Raw genomic sequence first — 16,984 nt, 5'->3', positions numbered from 1 at the left:
ACACACACTTAGACAGAAACTTAATCCCACCAGACAGGCAGTCGTTTCTCATGAGGGGATGACAAAGAGAAAGGCATAAATTGTATTAGCAACATTACAGAGGACCTTCAGGTTAGTCAATCTCTTGTCATTTTAATCCCATCACTGGCCATAGTGTGATTGAGCATGAAGATACCCAGATTACCAAGAGTGAAAAGGGTAAAAGACACAGAACACTGGATTCTTCCTACCCTTCCACAAAATGTGTAATGGCAGCATAGGATTTAAAGAGAAACTATGCAGTATATTGGCAATTTCTTCGCCGTTTTTGCTTCTTTTCGCTGGCTCCGTCATAATGTCTGAGAAACTCCATCGCTACCTTGTTCTAGCTGGTGCCTGGCATGCATGTGTATTTAAATGCAGTAAAGCAATTCGTTACACTCGTTATACTTACTGACACTGAGGACGTCGGCCCACCGGCCCAAAGTTGCAAGGGTGGTTATAACCACTTCAATGACTCCGAAGCTGTTAAGGTAAATTAAACTAAAAAATCTGCAACACTTGTGCAGTTCTGGCACATCCTCCGACTCCTATAGTAAACCAAAGACCAATATGGAGCCTACTTGTGTTTGTGTGCTTTTCCATAAATACAATGAGGTGGGATAGTGTCAAAGTGTTCAAAATAGAACAGACATTTAAATGCATTAATGGATAGCCCATAGAAATAAAATATCTACACACCATATTTTTGTAATGACTGCACAGTGTGGCAATATTCAAGTACCCCTCTTAGAAGTCATTCATACAGGGATTAGAAGTTATTTATAAGGGGAAAGAGACAGGGACATGAGCCCACAAACACCTGGAGAACATCAAAATCTAAACGATCTCCCAACAGGGCAAATAAGGCATCCATATCGAGGCTTAGCCAAAATCAAATAAATAGCACCAAATAAATCCATATTTAACACAAGATACCAGAAGAATAGAACACTGTACCAATCATCTCTTTATTATTTGCATTTAAATGTAGGCATCTTGAGAAGACAATTTACATAAAACAGCCATGGGCTCTCCAGAACTGCCTACAATTCAGCCATAGGGGCAGGGGACAGAGGGGGAGGCTCAGAAATCACTTAAGCTTTACAGGAGGGGGGGGGGGGGGGTGGATCGAGGGGACAAGACGAAGACTCTGCCACCAAACCCCCATCAGAATCTGTATCATTCAGTCCAGTGCCATGTGCAGAAGGGAATGCTGGGAAGGTGGAGGACTCAGTGCAGTGGACCTAGGGGAGAAAGGACAGAGATGGTGAGGAGGCATCCTAAATTGGTGGATGCAAATTCATGGCACACACACGAGTGGCAGGAGTTTGTTGCAGCGTTGAGTACAAGGACTTACATTTCCTGTGAGCCGAGCTCCTCTCCTCACGATGCCCCAGCAGCGCTCTTCACACAGGCTGCGAACGCCTCCATCAGCTCCTTGCAGCCCTCCTCACCATTCTCTTTCACACTGCAGGGAAGGAGGGACATGTCAGTGGACAGTTTAGTACGAGGTTCCCCACTCAGCCACCATCTGATGACACCTAGCACTTCAAGGGCAACATTAAATATGAAATGAAAATAAATCCTAAACAAAATTATGTATATTCAGATTGTGACCTTTGCAAATAGTGCAGTACAATCAATTATTGAAATGTAGATGCAATGAACTCATTACCCCTGGCCCCAGCCTACTCAATAACCAGCCTACAGACTGTTTGAGCTGGACCATACATTTTTATTTTTTTGAGAGAGAGAGAGAGAGAGAGGGAGAGAGAGGAGAGAGAGGAGAGAGAGGAGAGAGAGGAGAGAGAGGGAGAATTCCAGTCACACTGCACCAACACACAGCGGCAGACACTGACAGAGTGCATTAGTGTGATGAGGCGAAAGAGCAAGAGGAGGGCGGAGAAAACCCATCCGAGAGAAAAGAAGAAAAAAAAAAACGACACGGCGCACACACGCACAAACATCGCGTGACTGTGCAAAACTGTGGGGGCTGGCAGGTATTGGATCATACATCCTTGGTTGTGTGGAGAGCCAGAGACCAATGACTGCCGCTATCCAAGCCCCTTCCTCATTCGTCTTAAAAGGGCATCCCACTAGCCCCTCCCAAGGCTCATTTCTCACACACGCTCATACATCTCTCCAACCTCATAGACAGTGACGCAACACACAGCTGGTTGTTTCAGATTAAAAGGGGTTTACACCAACGCATCCTATTGAGCCATGTGTGCACGTCCTCCTGGCTTTGTGAGGGCATGCGTGCCATGGCTGCCTCTGTCCTCTGGGATTGCAGGGAGGCCGAGATGACCTAACAGCAGCACAGAAATCATCCCTCCGGCAACAAAATCCAATAATCCCACCGAGACTGGGCGAGCGCCAGAGTGAGACACCGGCATTTTAATATTAAATGAGAACACACAGGACACCTCCCCGTTGTGAGTGAACACTCCCTCCACTACAAAAGGAAAACCCTGATCTCCCTGGCAAGCCATTACTGGTGTAGCCAACGCCAGCAAAACCAATTAGACCATGATTACATAACCACCCTAAACAAAACACCAATTAAAAAAACAATGCATGTGGCGCACAGAGGCCCATAGAACATGCTTGCTGTAACAAGGGCTTAACAGATTACGGTTCCTAAAAGACATTACTAAAATTGAGAGTTCCATCTGGAAGCAATGGATTAGGCATATACAGGACTAACCTGTATTGCAAACACCAATACTTACTGTGGTCACTTCCAAAGTCATTACTGGTTATGTTGAGCTGGTCATGAATGCAAAAAGGGTCTTGTGGAAGGGTCAGAGTGGGACACCAACATGGTGGCCACTGAGGCAACCATGTGGACTCTTCTAATTGTAAGACTTAATTATTTACAGCAAATGCCACTCCTTATGGAGGCCAATGCATTATTTACCACCATAGGTGATCACAGCCAAGAAGCCGTGTAAGGAACAGCTGCACCAGAAGTTAGGGTGCCTGGACATTTAAAAAGCAATATACATCATCTCAAAACTGAACAGTTGAAGAAAACAAACAGTTTCCAAATATGCTCATCTTATTACCATCTACACCACAGCAAAACTGTTCTTAATGAAGCCCTGTGGCTGATTTCAAAAGAGTAACTGTGGACTGAGGGGCCCCACATATCAAAGCAGCACACCAATGTCTATGAAAACCAAGGACAAAGGTATTCTGTAACACCAAGATTACACAGCAAAAGTAGCAAAAAGATACAGCTGGTTAATCTTTAAACATGGTTAGCCATTATGGTCACCAAGATGTACATAATCTATACCTTGCCCCGTCCATGTACCTCTACACAGAAGCGCAAAGTTTAAAGCCCGTAGGTCACGATTTCATTACTCAAGGTCAATCAAGGTCAACCTCATAATAAACTACTAACAGCTCATCTTCACTTGACAAGGCAATACAAATCATTTGAGGGCTCTGTGTCCCTGAGAGGTTGGAATTACAGGCCATTTCCCCGCTTTATTTTTAGGAAGAGCAAGCAAGGTCAAAGCCAGAAAAATAAACTCAAATTACTACTTTAGCAGCTGAGATAGGGGTGTAGTTTTGACTGCATCGCACTGTGCCTGTCAGATACGACTCCAAATACATCAGAGGAGGACAGGCCTAGCATCACACTGTGTTCAGGCCAAATAACACCAAGATGGCCGCCTTGGTGTCAAGTTTCTATGAAACACAAGCCATGTCTATAGAACATGGATGCACCAACACAAGGCCCACGCATGCAAGACTATTTATGATGGACCTAAAAATAGATCCACGGTATGGATTACGTAAAGAGTCAGCCTTCTGAGAGTACTCCATTCAGCTGGTCAGCAGCAGTGCGCAGATCATACAGAGCCAAATGACAACAGCAGTGTAGGGGGGTGAGAGGACCCAAGGCCCACAGGAGCCCAACATCAATCAGCAAAAGCAACTCTGCTTTCAGATGGGGACAACTCAAACCCCAAACACTATTACATAGGAGCAAACAGCAGAAGCTTGGCTAGCAGCGCCCCCCCCACAATCCCACCCCAGAAAACTGACCAAATGATCACCCACATTGAAACACACGCCCCTCTGCTTATCTACACACCAGAGTGTAAAAGCCAGAGTGTGAGGCCTTATCAGTAGGTGCCTGAGGGCAGGCCTGGTCAGAGCCAAATGGACAACACTGTTCAAAGTGGTAAATACCACAAAGGTTCAAAATTAAATTGCAGGGGGAGGGATTAGTGGACTGTAGAGGCTGTAGCAAAGGGAATCAGCGAGGGACAAAAGTTATGTCATGATGGATATCGAACCAGACTTTGACATTGCACCGTCATTGAAACCACCAGGTTAGCTTAGCACAACGCAGCACTTCCTGGGTCCCAAGCCCTCTTCATTTACAGAAAAAATAAAACCCATAACAAGCTCACACTAATCCCAACAGCAGGGTAGGTGTCTAGCTGCCTGCACAGGGAAGAGTGTGCAGATCAGAATGCAAGAGTCCACTCCCTCACTCACACTGCAGGGATGTTGACACAGCAAGGCCTCAGGAGCAGCCGGGGCAGATATGGAGATGAGGGGGAAGGGGGAAGAAGGCAACAGTGGAGGAGCACGAGCGAGCAGAGGAAAAATGTGACGTAGGCAAATTCCCAGCCGCCAATCAGGCGTGAGCAGTAGCATCACGTTTGGACGAGAGCCCCGCTCACCAGTAGCAAAGTGTGGTGGAATTCACAACATCAGAGTTGAAAATAAATCAATTGAAGTCCAAAACACTAAATTAAGATGTCAAAAATAAAAAAAGGGATTGCCTGGACCACTTCGCTCCAACCCAATATGGCAGCTTGCTACACCACCATTTTCTTGCATAAAGACGCATCAACCCAACCTGTACCAACTGCATCCTCCAACCTAATGCACAACCTCCCAACACCCACGGAAAAGGGAAAAAAAATAAAAAAATTCAACCCTTTCCAAAGTGATGAGCCAAGTCTACACACTTTGCCCATCACCTGACGGATCCGACACCGACCAGTCCTGAGCATTAAAGTGGAGCACGACTTACCACTTGTCCAGGTCAGCCTTGATGGCCTCACAGGCAGCGGGCACGGGGGCCTCAGCAAGGACAGCAGCGCTCTCAGAGTCCGACATGTTCAGTGCTGCTTCTGACTGTGCGTCTTAGCCTGTGTGCTCCTGTATGTGCATGTGCAGAGAGAGAGAAAGAGAGAGAGAGAGAGAGAGAGCACAGTGTGGTTAGAGTTGGCAAGAGGGAGGGGGGAGTGTACACAAGAGGGAGGGTGGAGAGCGACGACAGCACACATGTGGACATGAATGCTGGCAGCAGGGGGAGGAGAGATGGAGCCATCCATCTCTTGCCCCTAACCAACAAAACGCAGGGTGGTGGGAGGGAGTAACCTTATCAAAGTTCAAAAAGCAGCCTGACAATTTGGCATCAAACATGAAGTGGACTTCCTCAGTGCCCTTCTGTTCGTGTGGACCAAATGCATAGGTGCACTTATCTGTTGCCAAAAATAACAAAAGTTCAGAAAATAAATTTGTTTTTAACTTTCATTTTAAAAAAATAATTCTGCGCAACGAACAACAGCTTGTCCATGGCGGGCGCAGCAGCCATGGACGCAGGGTGCAGAAATAGTCACGTCAGCACACCACGAAGTAGACTACTTCTGTAAAAGAGGGCCACCTGCTGGGCACATCCCTGCCTAGCAATGGCCCCCAAGAAGTTTCTTGGCACAAGCCACATTTTTCGCTCAATCAAGTGAGCCTATTTGTTTCTGGCTGTAGGCCTACCAACCTGGCTGAGGTAAGTGGCGTGCGCTCCTGGGAAAAGACCCTGCCCCAGGTCTTCGCACAGCCTAAGCGGATTCTCCAAGGTCACAGGATTACCTGAAAAGCCACATCTTAGGCTACAGACCAATGTAACGGGAATGTCATGGGCTAGGTGTCGAGGTCATGCTTAAAAAGTTTAAGTCCCATGTTTAAATTATCGGCCACGTTTGAGAAAAAACACAACATACCACGATGCCAGTTACAGAAATGCTCCCTTGGTACTATAGCCTACATAGCCCCACGTCTTACATAATATTACTTGAACATTTGAAGAAGTTGCGCAACAACTTTCCTCACCATTCATTAGGTAATGGGTTACTGCCACACGCAGACCGGTAGTCAATACTGAAGTAATGCATCAAAATATTCAATAAATATAGGCAAACTTTAAGATCCCACAGCCCATGCGGACAATCTGCGCTGTTTGAGCAACATGTGGTGGCACCGACTCCAGCTATAGAGATGGACTATTTAGCGCATCGTGAACTCAAAACGTTCAAACTACGTACACTTGAATCAAACGGCAACTTCGCTTATAAATCCACCAGCATCTACTACCAACAGTCAGTTTTAAATAGGAATGTCGGTGGAAACCCCGAAATGTTTGTCATATGTGCATAACCAAATGAAATTAAGAACAGTTCCGCTGAACACAAGAAACCTATTAGCATTCAATTCATTTGTCACGAAAGCTTCCGTTCATTCGATGACTTGAATCCTTATACCAAGAGTAGGCCTACAAATGCATTAATATGCAGGCGAAAGTTCGGTCGGCATACCTGTTACCTCCCTAGATACCCGGACTGAAAGTGCACAATGCCTGTTCAAACAAATGTTTTTATAACTGCAGGCGCAGCTTTACCAACCTCCCGTCACACCTGATTCAAATTGTGCGTTTTCTATGGAGTGACAACTGGATTATGGGTAGTTAAGTCTCGACCATTCCCAGTGGCTGCAACACTGCTGTCTTATCTTGCCGACTGTATCTCATCTTGTACCATTCACAAAGTTCATGCAAACACTAATTGCACCACTATTAAATTCGTTAGAAGAACCGCGCACTTGAAATAAGACACATTTTAGTGTCCGCGGAGTTCACACGAGATAACGCGAAAAGGCACTCACCCCGCCCCCTTCAATATTAGTACACCGTGTTCCCAAAGTAACCATATCATTCATATTCATTTTAGACACTGCTAAAAATGCTCAAAATCACTGGTAATTACATTACCATCAAATGCCACCCAATTACCTTCTTTCTGTCTACACTGGATTCGACAGGAATGAGCTGGGGGGCACAGCGCTTAATGTTTAACAGAGAGGCGTTGCTACGGCTATAGGCTGCGCGTAACCATACATTCACACTCCCTTTTCAAGGGGTCCGAGGCACACGTGAGAAGATACAGAAGTGTATTATTCATAGAGGTCACTAGCTAACTCAGACCTAAATAAAAACAAAAACAAAATCACACACTTGCTCACACACAGTTCCATGCAGTCATACTCTTGACTTTTCCAAAACCTCCTCCAAGTCATTCTTTATTATTTAACATGTCTCCAGAACTTTTGTATGACCTGCCTGTCTAAGACCATACATATGTTGATTTCAGTTTAACTAAACTCTGAGTTTCAGTGATTAAGCATCCTATCATGACTATGTGCATGGATCAGAGTGTAAAGAAGATTTTATTGCCTTACCCTCGAAAGTATCACCCTTCCCTGAGTCCTGTCAGAGAGAGGAGAGAGGTAGTCAGTAAGGACACAGGAAGTAAAGAAAACTGCAGGCTGCTGTATCTCCTTTCAATGTATGGCTGCCCTTGGATTGCAGGGGGCGTGCACGTATGTTTGTGTGCACGTGTGTGTGTGTGAGCGCATGCACACGCTTAAGAGGCAGACCCAGAGAGGCCCACAGGCGTACTGCAGCGGAATTTCCTCCAAACCAACATGCCAAGTCTATTCTCTGAGAGAGAGAGAGAGAGAGAGAGAAAGAGAGAGAAAGAGAGAGAGAGAATCAATTAAAAGTCAGAGCAATATAATAGAGTAACGGGGAAAACAGGGGAAGCAAGTTTTTTTGCCAACTTTTGCTGTAAAGTGAGGAGGGGAGGCAAAGAGGAGGAGGTGGGGGAAAGAGTGAATCAAACTTGCTGCTAAAGAAAGACAAAGGCCTGTTCTTGGGCAGGGAAGGGGGATGGGTGTGTGGTGTGTATGCATGTGTGTGGCATGGCTGTGGGAGTAACAGGGGGTGGGGTCGCTCCTAAGTAAGGTTAAAGTCCTGTCCTTCACATACCATAGACACACAGACAGACAGGCAGACACACACACACACACACACATGTATATACACACGTATATACACATTAACACATTCTGTTCAGGTCTCTTCTCACCAGGCAGTCTATTCGCTGAGTCATCAGTACACACGCACACACACACACACACACACACACACACACACACACACACACACACACACACACACACACACACACACAATGAAATATAAATATAAATACACACTCAACACACAGCAATACTCCTGATTTTTCTGTGTGTCATGGTAGCATATCTAGAAAACAGGACAGCAGTTGGGGAATTTGCAAAGAGAATGGAAAAAGTTTTCTGTCCTGAAGGGCCTGGGGCACTGGGAGTGGGAGTGGACAGGGTTGGCGTGTGGGAGTTGGTGGTGGAGGGAGCCTCTAGGAGAGAGCAGGGAGGTATGAGGGGGTTAGGGACAGCCTCCACGAAGAGGGGAGGGGGCTAAAAAGGGTGTAGGACATGGTTCTCAAAGTCAGAGCTGGAGGTCATACCTGTGTCTTCAGAAGGCTGTAATAAGAGTATATGTATATGTGTGTGTGTGTGTGTGTGTGTGTGTGTGTGTGTGTGTGTGTGCGTGTGTGTGTGTGTGTGTGTGTGTGTGTGTGTTTGAGGCAAGGTGGGTTGAAAAATATGCGCATACGGTGCTGGAAAATGTGTACAGTACAAGGGCATATTAGGGCGAATGGCCATGAGGTGAAGCAGACACACACACACACACACACACACACACACGTTTCCGGTTCCGGCGCTGACGAGAGTGGCAGTATGTCGAGGTAGCTCCGTGTCTTTTTCCTTGAATTTCCCCTTGGTGATCAATAAAGTATCTATCTATCTATCTATCTATCTATCTATCTATCACACACACGCACACACACACACACACACACACACACACACACACACACACACACCCAGGGTAAGAGTTAATCACCATAAAGCCACAAGTAACATTCTCATTCTAAGAGCTCTGTTTAAAAGCAGAATTACCTGTCCTGCCTTCGGGTATGTGAAAACACAGAGACATGTTCACACGTGTGTGCGCGCGCACACGTACACACACACCATTATCTATAGGGGATCACTGTTTTCTCCCTAAACAAACACAGGTTCCATAGGACCCCCCCCCCCTGAAAGCATAGAAAAGAATACATTGTTTTATATAAACATTATATAATATATGTATCTTTCTGGATGTATGGCAGGGTGAATGTTTACAGTTTTTAACAACCTTCCAAACTATGGTCTGCCTCAATTGAGGACCACATGCCTTCTGAACCTGTTCTACATCATACAATCTAAAGAGGATCAATGGTCTTCCTAACAGCACCAACTGATCCCTGATTGGATTCCAGTAGATGCATTCCCCACATACCCAGATATCAGGGTGGGTTAGATTGGCTATTGGTCAACCATGTGACACAGAACACAAGATATGCAACATAAGTAAGCTTCATTAGGCCCCAACCCCCCGAGATAAACAAAGTAAATGTGTCTGTGATTTCAAAAATGGGTGTAACGTTACCCCCGGAAGTGATTGGTGGATTGAAATGAGGACGTGGAATTTGGAGCCTCATTCCTGGTCTCACAAGACAATATATGTTCACAAGGGTTAATAGAATCAAGAATCAAAACGTTTTTTTTGGAAACTGCGTACCAGTCATTCAGAAAGGACTATAACAAGCTGTGAGGTAATAAAGACAGTGCTCATAATAACGATGGGATATGATTTTACAAATAGTCATTATTTATCATGTTATACTGTTGAACTATCAACATTTCTGTAAAAGCCAACATGTGGTCTACTTCATCCTCTGCCTTTGGAGATGCTTAATGGCTTCTCATGATGGGTAGAGAGCCCTCTAGTGGACCTAACAAGTAAGACATAGATGGGGAAATCCACAGAGGACCGGACTTAAACGACTTTAAAAAAGTGCCAGCACCTCGAGTCACATATGATATTCAGGCAATTTTAGATCCACATAAACAATGAGTGACACACACATACACCGTCACTGCCACTTTGTCAAGCTCCATGAACTGGCTGTTCCTTGTCACACAGAGGCCTCTTGAAAAGTCACAATACACAAAACCCATTAATTAGAGGGAGAGAAAGTGAGAGACACAGATTTGTATATATTTACTTATTTATCTGTGTCACAGTGGACTGTGCCCTGACCCACAAATAGCTTTCCCGTGTGTATTGATGAAGACGGGGACCTAAAACAATGTTTTTCATTAGCACAAGAGAGAACCAGTTTAGCACAATGGCCACGTCGAGCACAGGTCTGCTGCATACGCAAAGCAGAAAGGACAGGGTCCTTTATAAAGTGTCCAGAGCCCAAGGAATGATCAGAGGAACAAGAAACAGCAGCATTACAACCCAGAACGACGGCCAGGGGACAGAAACCAAGAGAATATCCAGAAGAATGCCCGCCTACAGGTCCCAGGGTACCAAACTGCACTTTGCAGGTGAGATAGGCCTGTCTATGTCAACATGTGTCTCAATATATCTGAACTGTCCACTAGCACAATTGAATTGTATTTTTATTCAGTGTCATTTTCCTGTACATATCTCCCCCCTGTGTATTGCTGTCTTCTTGGCTACTGTTTTGCAAACACGCCTTTCCCCCCATCAACCTCCCCTTGTCATTCTTGCAGTATTTGTCTGACATATCACTGAACTAGGTATCCATACTGGTGTGGTACACATGTCCCCTTTCTCTTCAGTGGTAGTGCTGTTGTGTGTGACGGTGTCATCTGAGGCACTCGGTCTGGGTGATTTATTGGAGAGAGTCTCCCAGGTTTCTGACAAGCTGCACTCTCTCAGCACATCGCTTACCAACGACCTTGTGAGTAACTTCATCAGGGGAAAGTTTTTATAGTTGCATGTTAGTGTGTGTGTGTGTCTGTGTGTGTGAGAAATAATGTGTATGGATGGCTGTGCACACACTTCCTTACCTATACCTTTCAACTCTGATCTGCAGAACACCCATATCCCTCCAATGGGAAAGATCATTATGCGCCCATCGATGTGCCACACATCTTCCCTTCAAACTCCCAATGACAAGGAGCAAGCCCTCAGAGTGCCTGTATGTACCTGCTAGCTTTGCACCTCATCCCACATTTGCCTTTGATCTATTTTTCAACAGTATGAGTCATGATAAATCACAGCTAATAATTGCAACAGTAAAAGTAATGCTGTTCATACAAATTGTGAATACAGTACTGTGTTCTTTTCATCAACATTTCTTTCTAAACAGGTTAAAGTTTAACGTCTGTTTCTGTTCTGTATTTGAGTGACACCTTTCTTGGTGTCACCGGCTGTCCATGTGACAAACTGTCCCGACTGGCTCTCCATATGAGACAATTGTTTATAATGAATTGAACTGTGTTTCCATGCAGGAGTCTGAGCTGCTATCCTTGATTCGTTCACTGCTGGTTGCGTGGTCAGATCCTCTAGCCATGCTGTTGAAAGAGGCTCCTAGTCTTGTCCACCCTGACAAAAGCCTGATCTACAGCAAGACCAAAGAACTTCAAGACCATTCAAACACTTTGGGTGATGGCTTGGATCGTCTGGTCAACAAGGTGTGTACATGGGGCATGGGGAAGCTGTATAAGTTTATATGATTGAATGCATGTGCATGTTTGTGTGCTTATGGAGTTTAGCAGAGCTTAGAGCTTTCTTTGAGTAGTTCTCAAATAATTAGTGGAAAAACTATTTTATTTACAGAGACATTCAATAATGTTGTGTAATATATAGATTTGGCAGACTGTCAGCTTGAATATTGTGGAATATTGTGCTTGATAGCTTATTTGTTTTCAAAAAGACAAGCCAATGTAACAGGTTAATTAGAAGGAAAACATTGTTTGGCCAGCAATACATATATTTTCAAGACATCTATCCCTTTTTAATGATCAGCATGTACCTCAGATATAAATTGTTTGCCTTCACACTACAGGAAGTTTCCCTGTCTGCTTACTGTCCAGATGTGATATAAATCAAGCAAATGTTTCTCTCTGAACAGATGGGCCCCACTTCCCAGCTCATCTCCTCTCTCCCCTTCACCAACGATATTGGGAACGACAAGAACATGCGCTTGTCCAACTTCCACTTCCTGCTGTCCTGTTTTCGCAGAGACTCCCACAAAATTGACAGCTTCCTCAAGGTTCTCCGCTGCCGGGCAGCCAAGCTGCGTCCAGAGATGTGTTAAGAGGAGCTGACGCCATTCTGGCTCTGCGTCTCTCCAGGCCAATCAGGAGAGCTGCTGAGCTACAATGGCAGAATAGCAGTCTGAACTGGAATGTCCATCACGTTGTCACCTGACCAGTTAAAAGTGACAGTAGTATGTAGTTTGTCATCACACTTGTCACAAATCACTTTCATTGTTTAACATGCAAAGTTTCTGTTACACAGGCGTCCAGCAGAGTGAGGAAGGGATGTTTTTTGACGCCATATATATATGCTATGGCAGCTAGCAACATTCCAGATCAGACTGTTTTATGTCCTGTAGGGCTTAAATGACATGCACTTTAGATAACTCCACTTAGTTCTGTAGGCTTCTGTGCAGGTTTACACACATTCACACATTCTTTGCAAGTTTATGGTGAGTACTTGAATATTCATAGAATGTTAATAAACACCCATCACGCAAATTGAATGATTTTGTTGATTTTGTGGGTCAATTGAGATGACGATGTCAAAATGGGAGGGGACATGAACTAATCAGACAGACAAATGTGGTAAAATGAAAAAAGTGTATTTTTGCAGAAATTAAGAGACAATAAATTGAGATCACATGTGAGGGACTATAAAAATCAAGCCAAAGCACAGATATGAGCCATTCATTTGCCTTCAAATTATGTGGGTAGCTTCATTATCAGAATAAGTGCAAACATCTATGTCTCAAAATCTCAAAATATAACGATTATGTGGTTATTAAAGGAATTATCCGGAGTAAAATGCACTTTAGATCAATTTACGGATGATTGGGAGTATACGTTGAGTTGACATCAAAATCATGTCATTCGGATGTGTTTTGAGAAAGTTCGATTTTACCGTTTTTAGTCAAAACTCGTTAGCCTGGAAGTGACCAGGGCATGTCATTTCGCCGCTACAAAACGCTATTTTCATACCTCTTCTACAGTTCCAAACAACATTCCACTTACGTGGTAGTGAGTAGAGGGTCCCTAAAGCCAAACCGAAGTATCCCGAGGTCTTTATGTGGTCGGATAGAGAGTCCAGAATGAATTTCATCAAGCCAGTACCTTTCCGGAAATGTTGCTGCTGCAACTGGCATCTTTAGGGGAAAGTCCTAGGAGGCTAACGAGTTTTGACTAAAAACGGTAAAATCGAACTTTCTCAAAACACATCCGAATGACATGATTTTAATGTCAACTCAACGTATGTACTCCCAATCATCCGTAAATTGATCTAAAGTGCATTTTACTCCGGATAATTCCTTTAACGACTAAACTAAGGAGCACCTTGACAATTGGAAAAAGTGGTGCAAAAATACCATTTGTTGACACAAAACTCATCTTTGTCATTTTCATCCTCAAATTGAAGATTCACTTTAAAACTAGAAATGCAATGCCAGAGGAATTACAATAGTGGATGGAAAGCTGCTGGCTTAATGTTGGTGGGGAGATTCCTGGAAAAAAAAACCACTGAATCACTTAATCTTTGAGTTAAAACATCTTGTGTGTCAGGCGTTCTTGAGATATCACACTCAAGGTGGGTTTGAAATTGACATTTGACTTCATCATTGAACCAAATTTTCACCAAATTTGAAGCATATACGTCAAGCCGTTCTGAATTTGTGACACAAGCACGAAAGCTTGCCTTTGGAAAATGTAGTTCAGAGAAAGCCTAATTGTATGCAATGCAATAGGCTACCTGCAAAACGGGGCTTTCAGTTGTAGATGCCTTCATTCTGCACCCAGATAACAATTAGTCATTGAACCTATGTTAAATCAATATTACTTTGTCAACGTTAAATCATTGAATCAATGTCGCACTGCAACATTGATTCTACATCACTTTTGCACCCTTCATTAATACTGAAGCAACGTTGAAATTCTAACGACAGATCAACAGGATTACAATGGTATTTCAACTAAAATGAATATTGAAACAATGTTTTTAATCCCCTATTTCTGAAAAGGTATAAACTTTTCAAAAAATCTGAAATGATAACTCTCTTGTCCAATTCCAGACCTACACAACGGTTATTTCAACATGTCTGTATGCTAAGCAGTTAGAGCCGCATTCATTTTTGAAAAGTTAAAAAGAAAAGGTTATAAGAAGAAGAAGAAGCCAGGAGATTTCAAGATAGTGGATTCCATCCACTGTAACTACACCACTTCCACAATTGTGAATTGTGAATGCAGAGAATTATCATAATTGTAATGGAAATGATGGATATTTGAAAACCATCAAACCATCAATATAGCCACAAGCAACGGAAGCGTATTAGGGCCACATGAAGAGAAAATATTTTAGAAAATTCCGAGATAAAAGTCCAAATATTCGCGATAAAAGTCAAAATTTCTGACTTTAATCTCAGAAATTATTTCTGACTTTGTTTCTCGAAAATGTTGACTTTTATGTCGAAAATGTTGACTTTTATCTCAAATATTTTCTCTTCATGTGGCCCTAATACGCTTCCGTAGCAAGGGGCAATGGCAGGCCCGAGCGCCTGCGTTCCACGACCCGTGACATTTCGGAATCCAACAAAGAACTGACATATGTACATATCTGATGTGTGTGCTATTTGGTTTTGCATATTTTCTACATCGGAAGCACTTGCTCACTTCCTGTTGGGTGTGACGTTTTACACTAATGGTAGTCACTAGATGGCACTACACCACAAATATGTAGGGTACAATGATATGCTTCCAAGTTATTAGTTTATGACATACATTTTGTGATATGTTGTGCAATGCAGATCAAAGTTGACTAATTATCCTATAAAACTGCTTTCAGCCCACTCGGAGTGGTGGCATGATCCCAATACCCTTGTGTTTGACTTTTGTGTTTGAAGGTCCACATCCCTACTAACTTTTGTGTGTGGGGGTAAAGTTATTTGCTGACCACAATACTCAATGACATAAGGGACTGTTTGTTATTTATTTAAGGGGCTACCGGAGGAGTTTCTCTGAGAAATTCTCGCCAGCAAGAAATTTTTCTATGACCCTCCAAAGTGGTTGAGAAAAAACGCATGACCCTCCCCAGTCCCAACAATTTATTGATGCCTTCTGTACTGTGTCAATTTGGGAGCTTGCATGCTACGACTCCTTCCTTGAAATGCCTTAAGGCTGTCGTTTGCACAATTTCACAAATAATCACCGGGACCGAAACAAACCTGTCAACTTTTCCCGGGTTTATTGCGTATTTTAACTTTTTCCCCGCTGTCTTAGGAGGAGCTGCAGGGCGGTCGCAAGGGGGTGCGAGGCCCTGTGCAAACTTGACAGATGCGAGGCCCTTTCACTTACGTGCATGAAATCATGCGATAGCCTGGTGCCTAGGCTACCATCAGTCTGACAGTAACACTTTTAGCTCCAGCTCATTGAATCAGATTAGACCGTTGGCTTATAGGAGAGATGCTAACGGTCTGATCTGATTCAATGAGCTGGAGCTAAAAGTGCTACTGTCAGACTCAGAGAACAGCTGGATGAACTGGGGAAAGGTAAAACTCAATTGTTTAACTCAAGAGGAGGTGGAAAATGAGTGTAATTCCCCAAATGGTGGAATATCCCTTTAAGGATATTTCAGCCTGGATGAAATATTGATGCCTGGATGAAAGATCGGCACCTTCAGCTTAATCTCTCAAAAACTGAGCTTTTGGTGTTTCCAGCTAAAACAGCTATTCCCCAAACAGATTAACATCCAGCTTGACTCAACCCAACTTGACCCAACTAGATCGGCACATAACTTGGGCTTTGTAATTGATGACCGACTTAACTTCTCTGAGCATGTAGCTTCAATTGCAAAATCATGTCAGTTTATCCTTTAGCGTCTGTTGTGTCGACCAGTCTTAAACGCTAGGTCAAATTCAAGACTCTTTTCCTCAACCATCTAAATTTCCCTAGCAACAACCTAGCAACCACCTCTATAATGTCAACCTAGCAACCACCATAGCAACCAACATGATTACCCTAGAAATCACGTTATTTTGCATAGCAACCACCATATGTACCCTAGCAACACCCTAGCAACCATCCTAATTACCCTAGCAACACTATAGGAACCATGCTAATGAACCTAGCAACAACCTAGCAACCACCACTATAATGTGACCTAACACCATAGCAACCAGCATGATTACTTCAACTACAACTAGCTGTTGTCAAATTGTTAAGGAAGAAATGAAATGTTGTGATTGACACATCACATAAACCAGGGGTCGGCAACCTTTTTTGCCTGGAGAGCCACTTAAACCAATTTTCTTTTTTAATCTCAGAAGAGCCACATAAAGACGGTTACAAAAAAAGTTTGGATATTTAACGTACAGTTACTTTCATTCAACAGAGGATTTTTAAATACATTTTCTACTCGTTTTAAAAGTAGGCCTAATGTGCAAGTAACTTGAAATGTAAAGTGGAATGACAGAAGTATAGGCCTTAGGCTTCCCATGTACTGTAGGGTAACATCATAGTTAACAACACAACACTCAATTTTCGTTGACATATCATTGGCGAAATTGAACATTAGGCATACCAGATATTAGATTTGGTGATGGCCTTGGAGTCTGGCTGCCTCATATTCAGTGAGGTGAAGTTTCATGCAAGAATTGAGGCTGTC

General features: G+C 43.5%; 1 protein-coding gene and 1 long non-coding RNA gene across 8 annotated transcripts; one reads left to right on the top strand and one right to left on the bottom strand.

Annotated features, from left to right (window-relative positions):
* Positions 1 to 970: 970 nt before the first annotated feature.
* On the bottom strand, positions 971 to 7,706 carry LOC143101918 (uncharacterized). Of its 7 annotated transcripts, XR_012982533.1 has the most exons (5): positions 6,732 to 6,746; positions 5,831 to 5,922; positions 5,084 to 5,211; positions 1,379 to 1,489; positions 971 to 1,265 (listed from the first exon to the last, which is right to left on the bottom strand). It is a non-coding gene; the product is annotated as an uncharacterized LOC143101918 (long non-coding RNA). The 7 variants fall into 7 exon arrangements; XR_012982529.1 differs by lacking the exons at positions 5,831 to 5,922; positions 6,732 to 6,746 and adding an exon at positions 7,564 to 7,706; XR_012982534.1 differs by lacking the exons at positions 5,831 to 5,922; positions 6,732 to 6,746 and adding an exon at positions 7,118 to 7,138.
* A 2,901-nt stretch (positions 7,707 to 10,607) lies between these two features.
* On the top strand, positions 10,608 to 12,392 carry prl (prolactin). Its single transcript, XM_076266823.1, has 5 exons — positions 10,608 to 10,650; positions 10,915 to 11,030; positions 11,166 to 11,270; positions 11,584 to 11,766; positions 12,207 to 12,392. The coding sequence occupies exons 1-5, from the start codon at positions 10,608 to 10,610 to the stop codon at positions 12,390 to 12,392; spliced, it is 633 nt and encodes a 210-aa protein (XP_076122938.1).
* The last annotated feature ends 4,592 nt before the right edge of the window (positions 12,393 to 16,984 follow it).

Source organism: Alosa pseudoharengus, unplaced genomic scaffold (genome assembly GCF_046254945.1).
Source record: "Alosa pseudoharengus isolate Yale_2024_CS ecotype anadromous, Long Island Sound unplaced genomic scaffold, YU_APseudo_1.1 YU_APseudo_1.1_scf_4, whole genome shotgun sequence".
In the NCBI taxonomy this organism is placed as follows: Eukaryota; Metazoa; Chordata; class Actinopteri; order Clupeiformes; family Clupeidae; genus Alosa; species Alosa pseudoharengus.
Note: the sequence above shows the minus strand (reverse complement) of the source record. Positions and strands in the feature narration are given on the sequence as shown.